The sequence below is a fragment of the Fusarium coffeatum genome (assembly GCF_003316985.1).
Source record: "Fusarium coffeatum strain FIESC_28 chromosome Unknown BRIP53273_contig_97, whole genome shotgun sequence".
NCBI lineage: Eukaryota > Fungi > Ascomycota > Sordariomycetes > Hypocreales > Nectriaceae > Fusarium > Fusarium coffeatum.
In genome coordinates, this window is record NW_022157892.1 from 249,707 (window position 1) to 268,580 (window position 18,874).

Sequence of the window (18,874 nt, forward strand, 5' to 3'; positions counted from 1 at the left end):
GGAGCAGATGAATAAATATTGACTATTATTCCAACACAACTTCTCTGGTCGTGACCATTACAATTGCTAAAACGAGTTCTTTACTGGTATCACTACCAAAAAATGTGTAGTTCTAAGGAGTACCTATCGAAGTGGAGTCTCACTTGCATAATTTCACAAAGGTTGGTAACCAATCCGAACAATGCGATCTCATGTATGTAGAGCCAGTATATTTAACTAGATTAGGTTAATTATGATTTCTATGGGTGTTACTCTATTAACGCTTGCTCTGAACACACAAGCCAATTCCAACCAACATTAGACCCATCCCAGCAGCAGTATCTTGAAGATGTATTAGTGCCTGATACTAGAGAACCAACACGAGAAATGCTCACCTTTGCTGATAACTTTACCATCGACGTACCAGTCACCAAGAACGGTAAAGAGAAACGCCAGTGTGTTTACAATAGGAACAGTCAAGCTAAGTTCTAAAGGTTGTCGTCATTAGCAATTAAGGCCTCGGCGTGGCGAAGTGTCAACGGTAGTCTATCCGCGATCGACACCCCCTGACAGAACTTGACATGAAGGATCAAAAGCCATTAACTTACCAGCCTGTCCAATGAGCAGGAAGAACCACACACTTCCCGTTAGGTTAAGAACCAATGGAATTGCATAGCGAGGGTTCTTCAACAGATCAACGACCGCAAAGAATGCTCCATAAACCTTGGACTTGAGCCAGCTAGACTGAACAGATGGGCTCTCGAGTACCGGATGGGCAGGTGGATTATGCGACTGGGCGGCTCGACGGATGAAAGGGGTAGTGAAGCCCCATGCAAGCCCGACGAGAATGAAGCTGAGGATGTAATTGAAGACTGGTGGCTTCTCATCTGCGGATTCCATGATGATGGTGATGGTGACGGTGATGATGCAACCAAGCTTTCCCCTGCGTTCTAGACTTTGGACCACAAGGAGGAGTGAACGTAAAGTAGTGAACACGAGGCTCGTGCGTTTCTGTTTCAACGAGAAGGGCTCACGGATCAGCCCTGTGAGGCCTATGAAAAGTCGGAATCGATGATAGTGTGGAGGTTTAGATTGAAACCAAGGGCAGAATCTGGCAGAGGAAAGTGCTTTCTAAAAATATTACTGGAGGCGAAGGCGTAGACGTGGCTGGCGGGTCGTCGACTCAGCCTCGCCCTAGGGGATTTCTATCCACTAAGGACACTATTCTTACAGGGGGCTTTTGCTGGGTTGTAGGGGAACCAAGTGGCTTTGACCACCCAAGTTGAGCTAAGCGTGGCGCCATGTCGCTTCGCTTCGCTTAGTGTACCTCCCCGCATGGTCAGTGCGTTTAGCCGCACTCCCGCGCTGACAAGCGACCCTCCGGCTATCATTCAACTTCTCTTCTCACCCATCCATCGTTAATTCACTGTCACCGCTACGGGAAAAAAGCCCACATGTTGACCCGGTCGCTCGGTGCTTCTTGGCGAGGATCCCTGTCCAGCTGGGTATGGAGACTTTAAGTTCTGATGCAACGTCATTTACGGGCCAGCCACAGATTTCCATCGTAGGCCTCTTCACTCCCTTCATCATCATGAACCTCGAAAGGAAGGACCTAGTTCAAGATATGGGGTTTCCCTATAGACGCATGGCCAAGAACCACAAATACCATTCTTGTACTATGATTCGTCTCCTTTGACGCGGACACGCCGATACGCTACTGGTGATGCATACAACAAGATGGATCGACATGGAAATGTCTTGCTAACCACGAGACTGGGCCCGCTACTGCAGTACATACAGTAGAACATGGCCAGTTAGTGTCGTTGATTGTGGTTTCGTCTAAGTTTCGGATCAATGGACGAAGCTGGTACGCATTATGATTGGTCTGCAGGTTTCAGAATTATCCACGAGCTCAACGACACAGAATGCAGTGCTGTTTGATCGTCGATTTGAGTCTCAACTCATCTTCTACAAGCCACGGAAGAAGCAATCGAACTTTTTCTTCGTAATGATCCTCCTTGATATCCTTCCTATCGGGTTTGTCCGAAAGATAATCTTAGCTTTCTTGTCGATCACGCAAGCTGACCGACTATCAAACTTACCCTTGACCAACCAAGAGGCCAAAACAAAAAGTTGATAAGCCGATCGATTTCATAACTGTGGCCGAGTTTGCAAGACTGCCGACTGGTATAACCAGGTTTTATCGAATTCTAACACCTTCCCCTCCCTTCCCATCTTATGCTTGTCCTTTGAGGATTGGACTACTTGGCCGCGGCAAGCATAGGGAACGATATTGTCAAGTCACACCATGACACTTTAGAATGGCTCCTATCTTATGTATTCTAAAGCATGGAGCTTGACTTCGACAGTGTCTTCTTAACTGCCAAGGTATACGAAAAGCCCACATAACGAGTAACCTGCCTGTGTTAACCGGTGTATTCCATTATCAAGGAGCAATACTTGGCTAGCCCAACTTCGTCAATCTCTAACTTATGATTGCTTCGACAGATCAATTCTCTTAAATCTGTCAAATTCCGTTATTTCACGTAATCACGGAATGTCTTCCCAATCATTGAATCCTTTAATACGTCCTGATGCCATGATCCGCGGCAATGATTCATCAGCCTGGCACAGACCATTTTGTTCAATTTGTTTGCTTTTTAGTGTCCGAGTTACTGAAGCTACCAGCCGTGAATCCACGGCTGTCTGCGCATGTTTGGAAACAAATGTTTGACAAAGGTAGAGTTAATGCGTCATGACTTTTAGTTTAGGAATGATAGACATCAAAGACAGCGGGTTGGGACATTGGTATGCTATTGAGCCCCTGAAATCGATATCGATAAAGGCAAATACTAAACAAGTTCAAAGTACCAGTAGCAATCTTCGTTGCCTTGTGGCCTTTATTGAAGCCATCGCCTACTATGTATTGCATCATCGTGAAGATCTGCAAGGGGAGATCTATGTAGGGCTGGTGCTTGGACCCAACCAGATCGAACTTCTTCAGTGATCGAGCCAGTGTCGTGTTTGCAAAATACCCCGGAATCCTTGTTCCTGGTGGCCAGCGATCTTGCAATTGTGGAAACCTATGTTGCTCATCACGCTTCAACACCAGGATCAAAGCAGTCGCCCGTGATATCCCCTGTACAATGGACGGCCTACACGTCACCACTTGAGAAGCAATATTCGCCTAACGGTTTGCTTGAAGCAATTTGTATCACGAGATAAGGCGATCAACCATGCAAGCTGGCTCCAAGGAAGCAGCTTGCCGACAATAACACGTAGTGAAAGGAGGCTGGTCGATCGAGAAGATTGTCAATTGCGTCAATCAAGTGACACTTGATGTTTCCGTTGGTTGGACAAGAAATCGGCGATCGATGAACAAATATGTGTTGAGAAATGTCTATAAGAAGCCCGATATCCTCCCTCGTCAACTCTCTATCCTTATCAACAACACATTCACAACTCTCAAGCAACAGCTACTACAACAAACTCTACCTCTTTACCGACCTTACACCAACACCTTCAAAATGACTGATGCTCAAGTCGCCGGCGGTCACAAGGCTGCTATCAATAACCCCAACGTTCCTGAAGAGTCCAAGGAACACTCTCGCGAAGTCCTCGAGAAGGAGTTCAACGGTGGCGATGGTAAGCTTTGCCTCTAAGATCTTATCAGAACGTTTGCTAATAGATCGTCTAGTCGCCAAGGTCGATGACAATCAGGAGAAGAACCCCAACAATGTTGCTGGTGGCCTCAAGGCGTAAGTGACTCTTCACCTTCTGTTCGACTGGATGCTGACAATGACACAGTACCCTGAACAACCCCAACGTCTCTGACGAGGCCAAGAAGAACGCCCAGGAGCGTCTCGACAAGGAGGACTTTTAAGGAGTCTTGATGGTTACCTTGTCTAGCAAGTTGTCAACACTCGCACGAATCTACGGAAGGTCGGGAGTTTATTAGATTTTGAAGCAAACATGAAATGAACCTATTGCTCTACTTTTACGGTCTCCTCAAACGTGAAAATGTGCAAACTGTCCGTTACGGGATTGTGGTGACTAAGAAGTACCAGTTTGATGGTTATATCAGGCACCTTACTGGTAGCTGTTATGGAACTGGGAACCCCTTGAGAATATTCAAGCCAGTATGATCAGGTCTTTTGACAGTAGTCGTTCTATACCAAGGGATTTAGTTGGTACATTCATGTATTCACTTCGCGGTATAGCACATATGCCTGTCTATGAAGTTTACAAATCTCAAAACAGTGATATCCGATCCATCTTACAAACATCGACCCAACGCCATTCTCCCGCCAAACATGGGCTTGAATATAGTCCTGTATCACACTCCATATAACCAACCACATTATCGCGTTTCCGAGTAATCGTTCAGCGCAACACAAACGGCTCCTCTATGGTGTCCGTTGTACTGTCTAATGATCTGCTGACTATGTAGCTCCCATAGTCGCGCGTAATGGTCAGAGCAGGCAGTTACAAGGTATGCGGAGTCAGCACTGAAAGCGCAGTCCCATACCCAGCGTTGGTGGCCTGTAAGAGTGGCCTCGAGGGGATAGGGCTTGGGCTCTTGGTCTGGAGTTGGTTCGATGTTCTTAACTTCCCAAATCTTGGCTGTATGGTCTGCGCTACACGTCGCCAGCTTCTTGACGTCTGGAGATAGAAGAATACGGGTGATGTATTCCTTATGAGCGTTGAAGTGGGTGACAGGCACCAGCTGTGTACGGTCGAAACTCTGGATGAGGTTCCACACGAATACATTGCCCTGACAAACGATTAGAGATAAAGACCAGATGGCGTCACGTTACTTACCGCATTGTTCGCGGCGCACAACAGAGATCCATCGCTGGCTACGGTGACGCTGGAGACTGAGACGTCCTCCTCTGGAATGAGTTCGTGGGAACAGTTGTTCTCGGCCAAATCCCACACTCTGACACTTCCCGACCTGTCGCAACTGATAATCTCACCCTGATTCGGGTGGATTACGACATCGTTCGCCGGGCAGCCATGGTTATAGCTTCGTTGAATTGATCCAGTTCTCGTCTCCCAGATCTTGACAGTGCCATCTTCGGAGCTAGTAACCATCCATTTTCCCTCACAATGAAAAGCGACGCCTGTAATATTACCGGTATGTCCCTCGAAAGTTAACAGTGGGTTTGGATTCGTGGATTTGATATCGTAGAGCTTAACGGTGTGGTGACCAGCGGCGGCGAGGTATCGTTTATCGGGGGAGATACAGAGGCGGTTCACTTGGGAATCAGGATGTTGAATTGTACGCGAACAGATACCCGATAGGGCCTCCCAGAATCTTAACGTCAAGGGTCAGTCAATGTGAGCTGGTCAAAGAGGCGCGTCGCATCGAACCTGATAGTATGATCGTATCCAGCTGCGACATGGGTTAGCTTAGATGGAGGATGGGAGGGTAGATGTCGCATTTACCTGTACAGAGAATGACAGACATTTTGAAGACGGTAAATTAGTCGCTTAGAACCCAGCTCATGGCAGAAGAAGTCCACAAGGGACCTTTTAATAAATGAGACTGGCTAGGAAATTAAAACCAAAACACAGCTGAATCTGTTAAATCCTAACTATTCCTAACTCCCAAAGACTCTCCACCGCGCAGCGCAGCACGAGGACGCGGAGTGGTATGCAGGAAACGGGTTATGCATATACCCGATGCTCTCCCAACGACCATCTGGGGAAGGCGTTCCTGCCCTATCTACCATGACATGATCGAGAGTAGCCATCTGCTTCTCTTCATCAAAAATAATATTTCTCCTTCATTCAGATTATCGTATTACTCAATACAACAAAATTGCTCAAATACACATACATATTACCACTTACATCTCCCACTCATACCATGTGTTACCTTACGTACTCACTCACCTCGGTGAAAGTGCAAGTGCAAGTGCAGATATCGTGAACAAAAGTTACCTACGAATCGACCTCCGGCAGTCATGCGACACGAAAATAGGGAATGATTAACAGGGTTCTGCCAAGAACAACATGAGCTTTGCTTGCCAGCAAGAATCGTCATTATGTCATAAGGGCGTACGTTGTGTAACCAGTCACACAGGCTCATCGAAGTTTCGTCCATGCCATCACCCGCCGCTGCAGTTCAGTAACGCCGCGCCGAGCAGCTTGTTCATCCCGAGCATCCATGCTCCAGTGGTTGCCTTACGGCATTGCCAACAGTATGCTACCGCAAGAACAAGTGGACTTGCCAATACTCAGCCCGACCATACACACCATATCGAGACTCTTCTGGCTTTGTTGACGGAGAATGACAATAGTCATTCTTCAATCTAGCTGCAAGTGCGGTCATCTTGAAGAGTAGGCCAGCATTCGGTACCAATTGTGGTTTGGCTCTCCTTAGGGGGTTCCAGAAAGAGAGTCGGCAAGCTGGAGATATTACGCCGTATTCATTTTGAAGAATATCTCGCCCCGAGTTTGCCAATTTCAAACCACTGTCGGATCATATCATCAGATCATCAACTACGATATTACAGACGCAGGTCCGAATGCCGTGCAACACCGTTGCAAATGAATACGACTTCTTGACCCTGGTATTTCGGAAGTTTTGAGACATTCGAACAAGTCATATTTGAGTATTCAGAATACGCTTCTCTTTCTCCTTTGTCGTTTCCACTTACTATTAACAAAGGTTGGAAACAGAGGTCCCTCCCTCAGTTAGCTATTACAGGCTGGCATGCAATCTATCCCGACTCGCCGATCCAGGTGCCCCAGCATAACCGACATCAACGATATATGCCACAAGCTGATTAGATCACCGATATTGTATCTCTCGCCCACTTCGAACTCCAACATCCAGATTGACCACCACGGAGATAACACAGATCATATCCTATCGTCCCTGATTGGTAACAAACAGGCCTTAACCTTTGTCAAGGTCATCTGACAGTCCTCTGATGAGCCTAGACGTCATTGAGTTGCGCCTTATAAGCTAAAGACCGAATGTGCATGGCCTCGAACGTTGAGATAAAGGACATCATGTCACACTGGCAAAGAACCTGCAAGACGATTCGCGCGACATGTCCAGGATCTACATCTTGACCATCGCTATCTTCGATAGCTTTGCCTATCTGGCAAATTGTGTACCCATTGTCGCGCTCTGATATTGCTAGTATTCACAAGTGTGGTGGTCAGACTTTGAGTAGTTTCTTCTTGCCGCCGAAATCTTAAGCCGAGCAAAGGCCAGACTCGGCATTGATCGATAAGAGAATTGAGATTGGTCAAAGTTCTTCAATTCATGACTTCATGACAAACTGTTGGTGGATAAACGATGGTGTGCTTGGCATTGCAACATTGAAGAGTGAGGGTAACACAAAAAAGCAGAGCCGGAGAGGTGTACGGTTCCGCGTTCCAAGAAACACCACCAAAATCATGGCCCGTAGCCCGTTGTTTTCGGTGTAGGCTTGACCGACGGGGAAGAGTTAGTTTTTGACCGGTCAGATTATCGATGGGTGTACAAGAGTGGCATGTTCAAAACGATGTCGTGGCCTCATGTATCTGGTCTTATTTCGGGACGGCCTTTGGGACTGTCGGATGCAGCAAATAGCCACGGGCGCGGGTTAGCAAAAGGAAAGTCGGTCGACTTTCAAACGACGCCGGCTGGACAGGCCCGATGCTCATCGGGAGGTTGCACCGGCTAAGAGACGGGACAGACACCGCATAACAGCCAAGGCCGCGTTCCTCCCATGGCTTCCTACACCTTGAAACTACACATCAACGACAAAATCCGCGGCTAGTGATGTCTATCACATCAGCCTTCAAACAGGAACAGTTCCACACATGATGGTAAACCTTTCGCCTTTTAACGCCTCATCATCATTTCAGGCAAGGCTTAAGCTGACATTTCATGACACCTAGCACATCTATCACTCGAAAACAATATGTCACACCCACCCGATCTACGTTTTCCAGAATATCCTCCAAAAAGGGCGGGGAGCCAGCAGTCTCATATCATGGCTGCTGCACTTAATTAGGCATGCAAGCAATATCACTTCTATTTGAGAGTTGGCATCCTGTCGTTACCCGCGAAAGCTGCGTTAATTGAGCCGAAGTGACTTTTTCTAAGGCTCTGGTTTGTCGCAAGAGCTTGGGGTTATGAGGCACAACCTTGCGATCATGCAGCAAGCCGTCAGGCTTGGTCAGCATGGGCTCCAATTTCTGAGTGCGTTCGCAACCGGTCAAGACCTCGAGGGATTTAATCCCCATATACATCACCGACGACGCGGTTCAGGAGGCGTTTTTGGTGCAGACCGAAGGGGGAGCTGCATGTACAGCCACAAACTGCTGGGATTCGGTCAACCATATGCTGCAGCTCATGGCCGGCAGATTTGGTGTGGGGATATGCATCCAAGAATGAGGCCCAAATTTACGACGGCAGATGTGAGAATTGCCATCTCAGCTCAGTTGAGCGCCTCTAAAATCGGGCACGAACTCGTTTCGATATGATTGTTTAGGGATTCGAGCCCGATTAAGGCAACCAAGCATCCTTGACTGATCGTCACCACGAGACCCGGTTGCAGCCGGCATCATGACAGCGGCTACCGACTCTGACAGGCATGATAAAACGACGCCTCTGTATCGAATCGCGGCTTCATATCGTTTGCAGAGGCGGTGTGTTGGTTGCCGTTGCAAAGATAGATCGTGGTATGATGCTATTAAGCTGTTTGGTTTGCTTGTTTCGGTTGTCACCCATATATAAATGGCTATATATATATCAGAGACCTTTCCTGGAGTTGTAATGAAAAACTTCAAACAAGAGTATTCAGAACCACTACCAAGCTTCAATATCACACTCGAATCATTCCTGATCTTAAACACAATGTCCTCATCTCTTTCATCCTATGTCTTTGACGACCAAAACATGACTTGGATTACTTGTGACCTGTGCTCCGGCTCTTTCCAGCGCGGAGGGTCAGTCGTCATCTCCTTCTATTGTTCAGCATGGCTAACTGAAAACCAGTGAATCATGCCAGGGCTGCTATGGAACCAAACTTCGCAGAGTCTCCTATAGCTATCTCGCTAATGGAACATCGGCTCCTCAGGTTCAAGGGGGTGCTGCTCCCCCACCACCTCCTCCTTCAAAGGATGGCAAGCCTGACCATTCTCGCGGAAGCTCTGGTGGCTTCAGTGTTTATGGCCGCCGCTCCTAAGGAGTTTCACTCGTGGCAGGACCAAATCTGGTCCTGCATATAACTGTATCTCAGTACATGTAAGGGACCAGTCGAATACGACTACAAGTGTGCACAATCATTAGTTCGAGATACCTTGCGATTTGATTTATAGCGACAGTGGCTCAAGGGGGTTAGAATTGTGATTATGGTGGTCGTTTGTGAAAGGAGTCTCTCATTTTGAGTCTTGATATGTTTTTCTGGGAGGATGTAGTTGTCGCTGTGGGAGCAATAACCAGCGGCTAGCTCTCTCTTTACAAGTTGAATTCTATGCTCGAACAGTCGATGTTCCAATACACCAGTAACCATCAGAAAACACGAACATCTAGTGTCTGTCTTGTTTGAACGTTTGGCACCTCCATTGTATCCATTCTGCTAGAGAAAGCTCTATTAAATAGTTGGCGATCTCTTCGAATATGCTCTCACCTCAACACAAACCTGAGTCGATAGTCGTAAATGAGGATACTTATTGACTTATACTAAATCATTCCGTCGTACTGTAGGAAAGGGTTCCTCTATTCCTAGTCCTCATATGATATAGAAACTATGAACGAATAGCAGAGCTTGGGGTTGCCCCGCGTCCTGTCTTTAGATACCTACTGTGAACCCCACCCCCCCTTGCATCATCAAATCCGAATCCCGATGCCGGCCTCCACTATGGAAGTCCCTCCCATCTTCATGACATTCGCCATCTCCATCTTCTTACTGCCTCAATCAAAACAATGAGAACTGTCTTCCGTCGACTTGCATTAACAGCTCGATCTTTTACATCATCTCCCACCCCTCTCTCACTGCTTCAGCGTACAGCGCCTTCGGTTATTCGCAAGATGTCGTCCACTACAGCTCCCGTTCTCAAACAGCGTGTCAAGCTCTCTCTTATTCAGCTCGCTTCCGGGTCAGACAAGAAGGCCAATCTCGATAGTGCGGCTTCTCACGTCGGCCGTGCAGCTTCATCGGGTGCAAAGATTGTTGTTCTGCCAGAATGCTTCAATTCGCCATACGGAACAGACCACTTCCCTCAGTACGCAGAGACTCTGCTGCCCAGTCCGCCATCCCAAAATGATGCGCCCTCTTATCACGCCCTCTCTAAAATGGCCGCCGATAACAAGGTCTACCTAGTCGGTGGCTCTATCCCAGAATACAGTCCGGATACCAAGAAATACTACAACACAACTCTCATCTTCGGACCTGATGGTGCTTTGTTGGACACACATCGCAAGGTGCATCTTTTCGATATCAATATTCCTGGCAAGATGACATTCCGCGAGTCAGATATCCTCAGTCCTGGTAACAAAGTGACCCTCGTCGACCTACCCGAGTACGGAAAAATTGCCGTCGCCATTTGCTACGACGTACGCTTCCCTGAGCTAGCCACTATCGCGGCTCGAAAGGGTGCATTTGCACTCATCTACCCTGGTGCTTTCAACACTACAACTGGCCCTCTACATTGGCAGCTGCTAGGACGAGCTCGCGCTGCGGACAACCAGCTCTACGTAGCTCTGTGCAGTCCCGCCCGCGCCGAAACAGGTTACCCTGCTTATGGTCACAGTCTTGTCGCGGACCCTATGGCGCAAGTGCAGGTTGAGGCAGATGAAAAGGAGACGACCGTTGACTGGGAGCTTGACCCTGATAAGATCACAGAAGCGAGAAAGAACATTCCGCTCAACACCCAGCGAAGATTTGACGTATACCCAGATGTGAGCGAGGGTAAGATCCAGTTTGAGGAACCTTAAGGTTGAACCAAGCGTCCTAAGTCAAAGTTCGTCCCCCAAAAAGCATGTGTAAGCAAGTTTGAATCACCAAATATGAGCACAAGATATCTCAAAATAAAGAGACCAAAAATCCTCTATTTCACGACTCGCAGTAACGCCCGAGTCTTTTTGTTTCCTTTTCGGAACGCATATATTCCTTTGCGTCCGGGTGTATCTATGCGGCCACCATGGCCTTTTTTGTCCCCATTGATCCCTTGCCTGCGTAAACTCATAAACGTAGCCAACTATACCAAACTGCATCTCTTCTTGGTCGTGTGTAAAGAACCTTACTCAAGAGCCTTCTGGGCGAACTTGGGAAGGACGAAAGCGGCCTTGTGGATCTCAGAAGAGTAGTATCGGCACTTCTCATCCTCCTCCTCCTTGGACCAGGATCGGAGAGGGTTCTTGACGTCGGCCTTGGGGTCCTTGGAGCAGACCATGAAGCCGATCTGACCAGAGGGGTAGGTGGGGATGGTGGTGTAGGCGTACTCGGCGACGGGGAAGATGGCACCGCAGTCCTTCTTGAGACGAGCGATGAGGGGGAGGTGAAGCCAGGGGCTCTCGGCTGTGAGTCAACGAGTCAGTGTGGTCCATAGAGAAACTACGGCGCAATAGAATAAGAAAATGGCGATTCAGGAACAGCAGAACACAACGTAGCCGGCCGGAGCGCGGCAGACGTGAACCATTGAACGAAACACATGCTATCGCGGGACTACCGGAAGCAGAGCTGGGAAAGCAGCACTAGCTTCTGGCAATCCCTAGGATGGAAGTGGTACATGGTGTACCCATCGAGGGAGAGCCCTTCTACGCTGATCAACTTTGACCTTGCAGGGGTCCCTGATTCTGCCGTTCCTAGGGACGCCAATTACTTTCCTCAAGAAAATAGGGAACATACAACCTTGAGTAGTAATGACACCGCCCTCACGGAGAGCGTCGTGGAGGAGCTGGAAGTAGCTCTTCTGGAAGAGAGCCTCGGCGGGACCATCGGGGTCGGAGGAGTCGGTGATGATGACGTCGAACTCGTTCTTGTAGTCGTCGAGGAACTTGAAGCCATCGCCAACGTGGGTCTTGGACTTGGGGTGCTCGAAGCCGATGGCCATGCCCTTGAGGTGCTCCTTGGAGAGACGGATGACAGCCTCGTCAATGTCGCAGAGGGTGGCCTCCTCAACACAGTCGTGCTTGACGATCTCACGGAGAACACCACCGTCACCACCACCAATGACAAGGACCTTCTTGGGGTTGGGGTGGGAGTTGAGGGCGAGGTGGGCAATCATCTCCTGGTAGGAGAACTCATCGCGCTCGGTGGCCTGGATGACGTTGTCGAGGACAAGGACGTTGCCGAAGTCGGTGGACTTGAAGATGAGGACGTCCTGGTACTTGCTCTTCTCGTGGGCGAGGACCTTCTCAACGCGGAGGGTCATGGCATGGCCTGCATGGTTGGATAAGAATTGAGTTGGTAGATTTGGACGTGTTAAGTTCGCTTACCGGGCCACATGTCCGAGATCTCTCGGAACCAGCCATCTAGAGGAAAAGTTAGTCAATTGCTAAATATGGATAATTGTGAGGTTTTTTGAGGGGAATTTTGGTAGGACGCTTGGGCTGCTCTCAAGGTGGGCGGGTTGCGATGGAGGGGAAGACTGAGACTGAAAGTCAAGAGCTCTATTGTCCATGATGGTCACAGCAAGCTGAGAGTATCAATTGCAATATGATGAGCTTGACTTCCACGGCGTAAGCCTCATACTCTCGCAGCAACTGGCGAGAGCAAAAAGCAAGCCATGCGTATGATCATCATGAGAGAGGGGCAGCGCAACGCGGGGCAGCAGAATGGAAAAGAATGAAGGGAACAAAAACATAAACATTAACATACCGACGATGGTGGGGTGGGTGATCTCCTCGGAAGACATTTTAAAGGTGGTAGAAGGTAGTGAAGAAGTAGAAGCAAGTGACGATGATGTGGTGAAGTTTCGTAAAGGTGAAGAAAAATGCGGGAGGAGTCTTGACTTTTTATTAACAAGCTCATGCGCGTTGTACCTGTACCTGTGTCTGTACCCGTAGCTGTACCCGCGCCTGCAACTGAAATTCAAGCTGCTAATACTGCATCTTCCAATTACAATTGGTGGGGACGGCATCCAAGCGGGTAAAAAATTTGACACCGCCCGCCCAAGCCCAGCAACAGAAACTGGTGATGGCGGTACCATCGCTTTGATCTTGGGCATCGATCTCTTGGGGCCCCAGACGATTATTAGGCGGTGATCAAGTCATATACCTGGTCTGGGTACCCTAGATCAACAAAACTTCGTGTTATCGAACCAAGCTTTGACGTAGTAAAGATACAATACCATGACCTGATATACCCAAAAGTATCATGTACCGTTGATCCCAGGTCTTTAATTCATGCTTTGCCAAAGCTAATTTTGTCAAACTCTGCCTAATTGCTGCCGTTTCTGGCTTAAACCTCCGCTAACACGTCAGTGACACAAGAGCTCAATACTCAACACAACGTGGGGTGGAACAGACTCTGGAGAGCTGGTTCTTTAACAATAAGAGGTTTGGTTCCATTCTCTCCGAATATTTCCACTTTTGGTAATCTGATCTTGGCCCCAGTCTTTGGTGTTTTTAGTTTGACTTCAGAATGGACCCTGTGAAGTATTAAACGAATGATCCAATCAACGGTTTCATACAAGTATATCAACTGACCGAACGTATCTAGGCACTCTGGTCTATCAATAGTACGGCACATTCAGATAGCAAATTCAGAGAACAGTTGATGGGTGAGTGGGTTCTCTCAAGTCGAAGCAATGTGGTTCGATGCATCAGACATGAACAAATATGGTTTTCAGATAAAAGCTACAGCTTGCCTGCTTGGTATATGCATGAACAAGCTTAAACAAAGGGGAGTAAATGAGCTGGTATCGAGATACAAAAGATCTATCATAGGTTTACAGACTTTTCCCGCAGTATCAAGGTAGTTCCCCCTCCGATGGGACGGTGATCCTTCTATAACATCCAACCCATATCACAGACACCGTACTCCTTGAATCATCACCCAACTCCCATCGCACCCAAAGAAACCTTGATTGCAGGGACGCCTTGTAAGCCAGAACCTTTCCGTATAAACGCCAAACGTATAAATGCAAAGAAATAGCATGATGAGACAGCCAAGTATAGATGGAGATAAAAAAGTGTGTACATATAGAAAGTGTTGTTGCCTCGTTTCATACGGCATGGATCATGTGGAACGTATTCTGAACACTTCATGACCTGTTATTGTTGTTGGTGTTGTCATCATCTTCGTGAATATGGAACTCGCCCGTGTTGTTGTTGTTGGGCCAAACATTTTGTGTGCTAGGGTATTCCGAAGGCTGACTACTGACGTTGCTGTCAGGGTCGACGTTTTCATCATCTGAAGCACCGCGTTGGTCCTCGATCCCAGGCCATGGCTCATCTTCAGGGAGTTGCCAGCCCTGCGATCTTCGGCCAGCAGGGGCCTGGTTATGTGTAATAATCTCCATCTCATTTTCGCTCTCATTGTCTTCAAAATCTTCAGAGCCACTCTCATAGATATCAATGTTGAAGTCTGAATCATCTGCAAAATCATCTTGAGCGGCGGCAGGCGCCGCACTTCCTGATCGCAGAGGCCGTTCTTGAAGAGGTGCGTTGCTGAACGGCGTGGCATATGCAAAAGGTGTGGTACCGCGCGCTTGTTGACGTTCGCTAAGACCGAAGGGCATAGGACTCGGCGATGCAGTCCATCTCGGTGTGAATCGATGGCTAGGGGATCTCGTACGACGACGCTTCATAATTGCTGCCTGAGAGTTGATTTGCAAGGCAGGAGATTGGTGGCGGCTTTGTCCATAAGACGAAACTCGGCGTCGGCTTAGTGCAGGCGAAGCTTGAATTGGGGGAGCAGCCATGGGCATTGAGGAAGTTCTGATGTGAGGTGGGTGAGAACCTCGTCGACTGCCAAGCCGGGGCGACTGACCGCGCACCAGAGACGGGCTAGAAGATTTAAGCTTTTGTAAAGCCGGGTAGAAGGTCTGCGATGGCGAGACTGAAGCTGGGGCCTTCTCATTGCGCATGCTCATGGAGGTATCAGCTCTATGTGGCTCATCGAGTTGTTCGACCCATGACCAACACTCTTCAAAAGCCTTGGCATCGTCCAATGAGTCCGAGGGATCGGGAATGATTGGGCTCATCTCCCTCAGCATCTGCCAAGTCCAGCCCATCTCGTATGCTTGAAAATCTTGGAGATATGCGTCAGGATGAGTTATGAACAATCTAGGCTCAGAAGCTCTCATCATGACCTGGCTAAGGAACTGGACATCCCATACTGCAGGTGTCATCATCTCAGCAGGACTGAGGAAACGTAATCGCGAATCCTTATGGATCTTACGCAGAGGGACCCAGGTGGATTGAAGCCCGAGGAATGTGGACGAGCGCGGATCTGTGGTCTGGGCACGGGAGAAGATGTTCATCTCGCGAAAGAGGTGACCAAAAGCCCCATTCATGGCCATGGTGACACTACGAGCATCTGAGCCCTTGACTGATATCGTCTTGATCAAGCCACGGCTGCGCAGCCGTCGGTCAATCATGCCCTTATCGGGACAGGCTTTAGGCAGCAACCATTTGGTCTCTTGATCAGAAGTTATCCAGTCAGGGTAGAGAGACATTTCAGATCGCATAGTTGATGTGCTGTGTGTCATGGGCAATTGCGTCCAGTCGTCGTTGGATATTTGTGGCTCGTTCTTGAACTGCTGAGCCTCCTGCCAAATTTTCTTAAGGGGAAAGGGCAGGAAGACTACTTCAATCTCAAACGGGTGGTTGGGAGAGGGCATTAGTGACTGTAGCTGAACCACTTGTTCTTGAAGCGATTGGACCTGGCTCCAAAGCTCTTGGGAGTGTGTCGGACGACTTGTAACACTGGTTGAGACCGACAACATGCTGGCATCGTCGCGGCGAGACGCATTGCTGTTGTTATCGTTAAGCACGCTCTTATTATCATTGACGATTTTCTCAACCTCCTCAACTCGACTCTCCAGATCGGTCATCCGGATATCAACATGGTCATGTTTTTCCTGACAATCTTCATGTCCATTGACAGTAAAGGAGACTGTCTCTAGCCGGTCTAACCGTTGGTCGTGGCCGCTAACGGTATCAGAAAGGTTCTTGAAAGCGCGGCGCGAAACGGCGGCGCTGAAAGCTGAAGCTCGAGATCCAGATTGAGTTGGTGTACCAGCCCGAGGGGTATCAGCTGGTTTATGGTCTTGGGATGTCCATGTAAAAGATCCACCTTGTGCTTGATCTTGGGGTACAGCGGTTGGCTGGGAGTCCTGGGTCCTGGGCTGTGTTGGAGATGATGGCTTGTTTTCTGGGACACTGTTAAGAGTGTTTAGACCCTTTCCAGCAAAGGGCCGAATGTACTTGGCCTGGACGGATGAAGTTGTAGACGCTGTTTGAGAGGCCATCAGGCATTGAGATGGGATTGGTGGTATAGTAGAAGGGCATGGCTGTGACTGTATTAACCCGCCCCAACTGAGGGTATCCGGTATTGAGGCAGAAGCTCCAGGATGTGAACTGGGCATGATCCTGGGCTGTGGTCCGATGTCCATGGGTATCCTTTGGTCTGGAAATCTTAGGTCAGGAGTCCTTTGGGTGAAAGATAAGGCTCCTGGGTTATAACTTGAAAAGTCCATTCCGGGGATCACTGGGGGTGTCTTGATGGCCATATCCATAACGGGGCTTAGAGGTTCCCGTCCAGTCCTGGGCCGTTCATTTTCTTGGCCTAGTATACTCACTTCAGGCTGCTGGAAATCACGGGGTCCCTCCTCGTGGTAGCAGGCGTGGTGATTGCACATACACCATTGGGATTGATCCGGTGTGGGATTGCCTGTCTGGCAACGGCTCCAAAACCTCCTGCATCCACAGCGAGCTCCATTGGCACCAGGATTTAAGTCAACATAACCGCACGATCCTCCTGGCAGGCTGGGGGTCGATGCCCTGATCGCGACAGCATCTGTGTATATATCGAAGGCATTTGGGGTGAAGTGGGACGGGTCGAATGGGGTCGCTGCCATTGGAAGTTGCGCGCGCTCATGTCGCGAAATCAGGGTCGCAAGCGGATAAAGTAGGCTCGGCGCCTTCGTTCGCGATGGAAGTTGAAGCTGGGGAAAGTGCTGAATAGAAGTCTATGTATAATATCGCAGATGGTTGAAAGCAACGGAGGCCGCGATGGATGGTCACGGGTGCTCCTCAACCAGGCCCAGAGGGTCGCGGGCAGAGAGGCCGCCTAATTCAGTTCATCGCACTATGAGATCAATTAGATACACGGTCCTGGCTTCCAAAGTCGAAATAAGTCCTGGCGCAATCCATAGAGGCCGGGCGATGAATATGGGAATGGGGTCCGAGGAAAATGGAGGAGACTAACCACGGCGCGTAAGAATTCAAGAAGTCAGAGGATCGTGGATTGACGGAATAGCACTATTTATATGTTGAAAGCTCAGGAGACGTAGAAATCGCAGGCGAACAGAAGAGAGTGGACGAGAATGCGTGAAACGGAGGGGTGCTTCAATTCCTGCCTGCCTATGAAAGAAGCAATTAGAGCAACAAGGCGAACAAGGCGACGACTTTTCGAGTGGCTCACGAAATGGATGGGACTGGGATGAGTATGGGGATGGAGTTGGAAGTGGAAGTGGTACAGTACAGTGGAATGGATGCACTTTCCCCCCACAGCAGAACCACGCCTCGACGGTGTCGACACGAGCACCTTGTTGATGCACTACGGCTAATTAAGGCAAGTCACTAGAGCTGCTTTTAGGATGGGTATCAAAGAGAAAGACAGTGGAGGTGAGTTAGAAAATGACATGGCCCCATACGTTGAGTTATCATTGCAATCGCTTAAGCGGCAATACATTTAACTGTCCAAGCCATACCCGTTTTAACGGGATTTTTCCAACGGTTACCGGTAGAGATACTGAAGCCTCAAATCACCGTCCAAACCAGCCTTCATCATGTCGAATGCAAGGAGACACGAAACTCGTTAAAGCAGCACCAGAATGTCTTGGAGCGCGCACTACTTTAAGTCACTTTCAGAGCTGCTCCTCTGATCTACCCCGCCTGGTTACACCAAATCACGCCAATTCAAGTACCCAAGCCAGTGCACCTCCACCAAAAGGTACAAAAACACAGGGAAGCGCTTCGAGATAAGGACTTTTGAGCCAATAGGAACTTGAGTTCGCGTCCCCGCTCGCCTGTGTGCTGTACGGTAAATGACGGGAGCGAACGGCGCCTCCCTGGAGTCTTGTCCCAGTTTGTTCGTCTAAGTTGAGTCAAACCAAGCCCAACAATTGAGCATTGGGCAGGTAATTGCTCGACGATAGGATAATAAGAGTTGTCAATGGTTGAAGAGTCATAGTCACGCGAAACATCAAGAAAATACCTATCGATATTGTTATAATTGTCCCAAGTGAAAGAAACGTTGCTCAAGACCTATATTACTTGCGAAATAGCATGACGACAAAGGTCCATTACTATCCAGTTTTCACAAGATATGAGTAACCCGTGCCATAATTGAACAGACCCTTCTATGAAGCAATCATCACACGAGGCTGTTGATGCTATTGGTTCCCAGTCTCTCCTTCTATTGCATTTTAAGTCCGAAATTGACGTGATTGTCTCTTTCGGAAACGTTCTGATCTCGACTCGTTCAGTGAGGCGACAGCTGGGTCTTTCGCCTCGAGCAATGGCTGGCTCTACAAGACTCGGTCCAACAAATTGGGCTGGGTCAAGAATAATGTAGTGATTCAACTTTCAAAAGTGCAGACAGAAATGATTCCAATAATGTGGTTGTTTTGTGAAGTGGAATTGGCTTGCCAGCCTGCCCAGCAAGCTGTAAAAATCATGAATTAATGAAACTCTATCGTGGCCCATAAGCTC

The 18,874-nt window shown here is 48.6% G+C and overlaps 7 protein-coding genes across 7 annotated transcripts; 3 read left to right on the forward strand and 4 right to left on the reverse strand.

Moving 5' to 3' along the window:
* Positions 1–212: 212 nt before the first annotated feature.
* On the reverse strand, positions 213–879 carry FIESC28_04662 (uncharacterized protein; the record flags this gene model as incomplete). The annotated part of the gene is made up of 4 exons (XM_031158809.1): positions 213–216; positions 279–321; positions 375–467; positions 588–879. The coding sequence occupies 4 exons, from the start codon at positions 877–879 to the stop codon at positions 213–215; spliced, it is 432 nt and encodes a 143-aa protein (XP_031017207.1).
* Positions 880–3,506: 2,627 nt separating this feature from the next.
* On the forward strand, positions 3,507–3,862 carry FIESC28_04663 (uncharacterized protein; the record flags this gene model as incomplete). Its single annotated transcript, XM_031158810.1, has 3 exons — positions 3,507–3,624; positions 3,677–3,737; positions 3,787–3,862. The coding sequence occupies 3 exons, from the start codon at positions 3,507–3,509 to the stop codon at positions 3,860–3,862; spliced, it is 255 nt and encodes an 84-aa protein (XP_031017208.1).
* Positions 3,863–4,339: 477 nt separating this feature from the next.
* On the reverse strand, positions 4,340–5,449 carry FIESC28_04664 (uncharacterized protein; the record flags this gene model as incomplete). The annotated part of the gene is made up of 4 exons (XM_031158811.1): positions 4,340–4,753; positions 4,801–5,296; positions 5,353–5,374; positions 5,428–5,449. 4 exons carry the CDS (start codon positions 5,447–5,449, stop codon positions 4,340–4,342), a joined length of 954 nt encoding a protein of 317 aa, XP_031017209.1.
* A 3,393-nt stretch (positions 5,450–8,842) lies between these two features.
* On the forward strand, positions 8,843–9,173 carry FIESC28_04665 (uncharacterized protein; the record flags this gene model as incomplete). The annotated part of the gene is made up of 2 exons (XM_031158812.1): positions 8,843–8,934; positions 8,984–9,173. The coding sequence occupies 2 exons, from the start codon at positions 8,843–8,845 to the stop codon at positions 9,171–9,173; spliced, it is 282 nt and encodes a 93-aa protein (XP_031017210.1).
* Positions 9,174–9,913: 740 nt separating this feature from the next.
* Positions 9,914–10,924, forward strand: FIESC28_04666 (uncharacterized protein; the record flags this gene model as incomplete). Its single annotated transcript, XM_031158813.1, has 1 exon — positions 9,914–10,924. The coding sequence occupies one exon, from the start codon at positions 9,914–9,916 to the stop codon at positions 10,922–10,924; it is 1,011 nt and encodes a 336-aa protein (XP_031017211.1).
* Positions 10,925–11,229: 305 nt separating this feature from the next.
* On the reverse strand, positions 11,230–12,846 carry FIESC28_04667 (uncharacterized protein; the record flags this gene model as incomplete). The annotated part of the gene is made up of 4 exons (XM_031158814.1): positions 11,230–11,507; positions 11,838–12,371; positions 12,428–12,463; positions 12,810–12,846. The coding sequence occupies 4 exons, from the start codon at positions 12,844–12,846 to the stop codon at positions 11,230–11,232; spliced, it is 885 nt and encodes a 294-aa protein (XP_031017212.1).
* Positions 12,847–14,196: 1,350 nt separating this feature from the next.
* On the reverse strand, positions 14,197–16,674 carry FIESC28_04668 (uncharacterized protein; the record flags this gene model as incomplete). Its single annotated transcript, XM_031158815.1, has 1 exon — positions 14,197–16,674. The coding sequence occupies one exon, from the start codon at positions 16,672–16,674 to the stop codon at positions 14,197–14,199; it is 2,478 nt and encodes an 825-aa protein (XP_031017213.1).
* Between the last annotated feature and the right edge of the window lie 2,200 nt (positions 16,675–18,874).